Here is a 6,346-nt window from a genome sequence, read left to right as displayed (position 1 = left end):
ACACAAGATGATTGGGTGGTTAAGGTGTATGGCGTGTTGGTCTCCATTAGCCAAGCAATTGAGTACATGAGCTGCAAGGTAAGTTTCCGCTCTATAAAATTCTCGTTAAACCACATTTAGAGTGTTGTGTTCAGTTCTGGCCACCTCATTATGGCAAAGGTGTGGAAGCATTAGAGAGGGTACAAAGGAGGATTTACCAGGATGCTACCTAGGTTACAGACCATATCTTATGAGGATAGGTTGAATGAGCTATGGCTTTTCTCTTTGGAGTGAACGAGAATGAGGGGTGACTTAACAGAGGTGTATAAAATGATGAGATGTATTGATAGAGAGGACAGTAGAGACTTTTTTCTCTGGTGGAAATGGCTGATATGAGGGGATATAATTTTAAGGTGATTGGAAGAAAGTATAGGGAGGATGCCAGAGGTAAGTTTTTGTTTTTACACAGAGAGTGGTAGGTGTGTGGAACACAATACCAGGGTTTCTGGTAGAAGCAGATACATTAGCGACATGTGAGAGACATTTAGATAGAAACATGGATAAAAGAGAATCGAGGGCTGTGTGGGAGAGAAGGGTTACATTGATCTTGGGAGTAGGTTAAAGGGTTGGCACAATATCACAGGGTGTAGGGCCTGAACTGTGCTGTACTGTTCTATATTCAACAGTGTGTATAAGTTTGCAGATAATATGTAAAATAGTGGATAAAGATCTGGCTGTTGGTCAAAGGAATCCTTTCCATCAGAACCCCCATGCACAGCTCATAATGGACTATGTGTTTGCCAAGAAAATTTGGAATGGGGGGTTCATTGCTAGCAGCTGCATTACACAGGAATCGTAGCCACTACGTTAATTCCATGTATGCATATGGACACAGATGCTGCTGGATGTAGGTCTTCCTGAAACTTCCATTCCAGGGAGTTGGTTGTAACCAAACACTGCTAAATGACATTCCGACTGAAACTTGATGCTGCAGCAGATTGAATGGAGTCTTCCTGCCCATGGACACCAAAGGGCATGGCTCTGCATGAAAACATCTCAAACAAGTCACCGATCGAATGACTGGGCTGAAACATCAATGACATGTTGACTTATTGTAAATACATTAAGTGTCTTCGTTGGAAAGTGAACATAATGCTGTTCCGTGATTGTATCAATGGATAACTATACAGTTTAAAAACAGATTATTTTGAGAAAACCCTTTGAAGTTTATTTATATCCTTCTATATTCACAATCTCACCTGGTTTACGATAATCAGTAAACTTTGGAAGTATCTCAGCAAACTATTCACTTTCACTGTACAGGTAGAACTCAAGGACCAATTTCTTCTGTACCCACTAGTCACATGGCTCCATTCAGAGTGATCAGTTTATTCCTATTCTCATTATAACTTATTTTCAATTGATATAGTATATAAGCTAACAATAAAATTCGACATGTCAACCTAAAATCAACCTCCTGAGTGAGATTTTACTGAATGACTTTCAAGGATACAAATACAGCACATGTATTAGTTCCCCTTTAACCATCTAGTATACATATCCTTAAAAATGCCAGTAAATTGGTCAAGTATGATTTTTCTTTCTTAAAACCATGCCAACCCTGCTCATTCCCTTTATTCTTTTGTAAGTGTTGTGTTGCTACACACATCTCCATTGATTCCAATACTCTCTGCATCAAAGATGTCAAGTAGATTTTTAAATGATGCTACTAGGTCATTTTTGTAAATGAAGCTTTCACCTGTCTAAGATGAACTTGGTCTGCCAAAAATATGCATAATATATAAGAGTAACTTGGGTTCTTGTTGCCAATCAAAGTGAAATTAAGGGCTAGAAGATCAGCATCATTATATATTGGGTAATGGAATTCTCTTGAATTGAACATTTTGATTCGTGCTGATGGATGGGTGAACTACTGCTTTGGACCCACCAATTTACAGGAAATCCAGCTATGGCTGCTACTTTTTGTAAAAATCAGCTTTGCTTTTATTTGACTTGGAACAACACATTGCAATGGTTACTTCATTCGTGCTTACATTAGAGCCATTTACTGTACAATTAGAACATTTAGAGATAATTCAAAATTGAAAGTTAACTATAGAGGAAATATGCTGTGTAATATAATGAGTGTCAAACCAACCTTTAAACATGCATTAAATTAAAAAATACATTTGGCACAGTATCCTTTAAAGAACTGCCATTGATAATACCATTAAGCAAGATTTTTTTTACTATTTACACTTGCTTAATAGTGCTAAAACAAAATAATCAACACTCTGGGTTTCCCACAGAATCTGAAGCTGTGTGCTTCTGTCACAACATGATTATTTATAAAATTTTCAGGTGCTTGGAGATATGATTCCTTAAGAGATGGAAAAAGAATTGATTGAGATTACAGAAAGCAAGTTAAGTGCACTCTGAAGACATACTGAAATTAAGTTCTGATTATTTGAAATTCATATGTTTTAAAAAGTACAATATACAAAAGATTAAGTAGAATAAAATTCTGATGCCAGTGGGGTGCTCAAAATTATTTAGCTGTGTTTTGCTTAATTAGTGTGCTACAGACAAGAACAGCAGGCTCCTGCAACATGCTGTTGAGAGCTACAAGGACAAACTAACATCCTGAATGAAGTGCCTTATGAGCAAACAGAATATGCTTTGGTTTAGTGAAAATTGTTGTTGAATTAATTAAGTCTAATTGACGTTAGAGAGATTCAAAAAAGTTACCTAAAATGGTGGCATACCTCATCAATTCACTAAGTGCAATTTGTGCTATTTTCTAAGTTTAAAATGAACAATTTAGAAAGACAATTTAAAAGCAACAATCAGCAGAAATATCAAATTTTTGTGCTCTCAACAAATATTAGTGGAACATCTTATCATTGTGCTTAGGTATATCTATAGGTTATTTCTTGGCACAAATCCTGATGCAGCATAAGAACCTGGGGGAAAAATACCTTAATCCTTTTGCCAACTAATAATTGTAAATAAGATATATAAGGATTTTCATTTGGTAAAATGTTACAAATTTCAATTGTAGAAGAGGCAGTGACAGTAACTGAAACAGCAGAGTTCAACTTGAAATGGCCTTCTTTCCTCTGGAGAGGAGATCGTTATAATACACCTGGTTTCAATATTAATTATTCTTAATACCATAAACAACAGAATGCCCATTTGCTCAAGTATAAATATTTTCTTTTATGGCAGTGCAATTACGGAAGGTAACTCATTAGGACCGGCGTGGCTCCAGTCTGTGTGATAATTGTGATAATGTCCTCTGATTGTCTATTACATTTATCTGTCGTACATATGCACGCACATCCTGATGGTTCTTGTTTGCAAGTGATGCATCTGGATCTGATGGAGAGAGAAGAATTATTAGCATAAATGTCTAACCGTTTGGACTTAAACAATTAAAATCAATAAGCTCAAGAAACAGCATAGCTTTAGAATGAAAAGCATTACAGAATACAAAATGTTAAATTCTGGGACCAGCTTGTAGGACATCAATGGACTTTTGTACCTGCACATTCCTGTGTCCTTATAGAGAACAGCCCTAGTCTGTTTATTTCTTTCACTATGTGCAAAATTACACACTATTTGCATAATCTGCCTTCCTCTGGAAGATTGATGCAATATTTACTTGCCAGAAGGAAGGAAATGAATATAGTAGAACTGCATTGCTCAATTCAGGGTAATTTTCAATCAGAATCAGGTTTATTATCACTGTCTGATAGGATATGAAATTTTATTGTTTTGCTGCAGCAACACAGTGCAAAGACATAAAATACTGTAAATTACCAAATAAATAAATCATGCAAAAAGAACAGTTCATGTATTCATGGACAATTCAGAAATCTGTGGCATAGGGGAAGAAGGTCTTTCTGAATCATTGATTGTGTGTCTTCAGGATCCTGTATTTCCTCCCGATGGTAGTAACGAGAAGAGGTCATGTTCTGGATGGTGAAGTTCCTTGGTGATAATGGCCACTTGCTTGAGATGCCTCCTCTTGAAGATGTCCTTGATGGTGGGGTGGGTAGTACCCGTGCTGGAGCAGGTTGAGTCGATAACCTTAAGCAGTCTCTTATGATTCTGTGCATTGGAACCTGTATACCAGGCTGTGATAAAACCACCATACATAATGTGATTCTGCCAAAAGCAATGGTGGGTCTACAGATGGTGTTTGAGCCGTGTCTATCCATATAGTCATAAGTGTAGAGCATCCTTGATGTGCAGCTCTATTGACTGTCAAAGAGGAGGAGATGCTATTATCAATTTGCACTGATTGTGGTTTTCCAATGAGGAATTTGAGGATCCAATTGTACAGGAAGGCACAAAGGCCCAGGTTTGGAAGCTTGGTGATTATTACTGAGGGGATGATCGTATTGAATGCCGAGCTATAACTGATAAACAGCAACTTAACATATGTTTTGCTGCTGTCCAGGTGCTCCAAGGCAGAGTAAAGAGCCAGTGAGATTGCATCCGATGTAGACCTGTTGTGATTGGAATCGAACTGCAGCAAGTCCAGGTCCTTACTCAGGCAGGAGTTAATTTTAGCCATAACCAACCTCTTGAAGTATGGTAGATACGAGTCCTACCAGGAGAAATTCATACTCTTCTTGGACACGGGTATGATTCTTGCCGTTTTGAAGCAGGTGGGAACTTTTTATTGAAGCAGTAAGAGTTTAAAGATATCCTTGAACATTCCAGCCAGTTGATCAGTACAGCATTTCAAGTCCCCTGCCAGGTACACTGCCGGGGCCTAACGTCTTGTGAGGATCCACCCACTTGAAGGACATTCTGACATTCACCTCTCAGGACTTTTCAATTCTAGTAAGTTGCACATGCTTTAAAAATATCTGAGTAAAGGATTATGCATTGTCTACCTGAAGCTGCTGCTCAGTTTTCAGCAAGGCTTCAAAATGGAGATTGTTGTTGTGTGAATGAAGTCACTGGAGAAAATACTGGCAGATAAAAAGCAGCTTCTCTTCTTGACAAAACAAGGCACAGCAGGCATCATATGGAGATGTTATGGATGAAAGGTTTGGCAGGCCCAATGTAGGACTAAACATCAAAGGACGATTCCATATTTACAATGCATCCACACTGCTTTCATTGAAATTACCCACAAATTTCACAACTCCTGATTCGCACCACACCACGGACATCCAAATGAATTTTAATCAGTGTTGTCTGCTCTGGGATTCACTGCCTTTAGGAATCCATTGTTCAGAGTTGCACTCCAAATTAAATCCACAATACCTATTCCGATATGAAGACAGGTAGCTGAATTCATTTGCTAAATGTAAATGTGCTAAACCCCAAAATCGTTCCAACAGAGATCTGTCAAATAAAAACCCACAGTAAGGTATACTGTGCACACATCTTGATCATATAATTAAATAATAGGACCAAAATACAAGATAATAATTATATTTACAGTATTTTCTTATTTGCTACTGTCCGGTTCGCAACTCCCCACTATGTGCTTCCTGATATTGTCTTCAAGGAATAGCTTATGTTGACACCAACAGCCCTCACCAAAACCACCAACTACCAGTATGTTACTTGTCAGCTCTTGTTTGGCAACAACTACGTACACAAAATATTCAAATGAGGAGCAACTATGAAAATAGTATAACACCCAGGTTAAGATTTTTATTGCTATGCTGAAGGTATTTCATTTTAGCAGTTCTGGAAGAGCAAATATGCTTTTAGCATATTTGGGTTTGAACTAAAGATAAGCGGCTATGTTGTCAGCCAATCAGGATGGTGGAATTGGGAGAGGTTCTTGTGACGTACACTGGTGTGGGTCAAAGTCTTTTTGGCAGGAGCTGGGAGAAGACAGGAGGGAAGATGGCTGAGGATGTCATCCCTGCTGCACAAGGTGCTTTGTGCAGATGAATGGCCTCAAGGAGGCAGGACCAACACTCCCGAGGGGGAGCCCATTTGTCCCAGATGAATTTCAAGCGACATTCAGAAGGTGGTGTGTGCTTTCACACAGACCGTGGGTCCAACCTGCGAGTTAAAGACAACTTCAAGATGAGCTCCAACTTGCATGCACATTTGGACTGGGTTAATACTGTAATAGGGCTTTTTTTAAAAAATCTTTTTCCCATTTTCTACTAACTGTTCAATAAATGCTTAAATTTGTAAATATACTTTCTTCATAATTGTATGCAGTGTATGGTCTTTTTCTTTCTGATGGCTAATTGCACAGTAATATACACAGTAATAGCTCAGATTGGGGTGCAGGTGGTCAAAACATCCCGGCTCTTACGGTCTGGTGGGACCCCAGTCATTGATGGTAGACGTACAGAGTTTGAGGAAGGTGGTTTCCTCACTG

At 38.4% G+C, this 6,346-nt stretch overlaps 1 protein-coding gene across 1 annotated transcript in view; it reads right to left on the bottom strand.

Annotated features, from left to right (window-relative positions):
- Nucleotides 1–1,295: 1,295 nt before the first annotated feature.
- rapgef4a (Rap guanine nucleotide exchange factor 4a) overlaps nucleotides 1,296–6,346 on the bottom strand; it is a 261,535-nt gene continuing 256,484 nt past the window's right edge. The window contains exon 31 of the mRNA XM_059966659.1: nucleotides 1,296–3,357. Coding sequence (XP_059822642.1) covers nucleotides 3,230–3,357 — 128 coding nt within the window. The 3' untranslated portion in view covers nucleotides 1,296–3,229. The remainder of the gene's footprint in view (nucleotides 3,358–6,346) is intronic.

Source organism: Hypanus sabinus, chromosome 4 (genome assembly GCF_030144855.1).
Source record: "Hypanus sabinus isolate sHypSab1 chromosome 4, sHypSab1.hap1, whole genome shotgun sequence".
Classification (NCBI taxonomy): Eukaryota; Metazoa; Chordata; class Chondrichthyes; order Myliobatiformes; family Dasyatidae; genus Hypanus; species Hypanus sabinus.
This window is presented reverse-complemented; position numbering and strand designations above follow the sequence as displayed.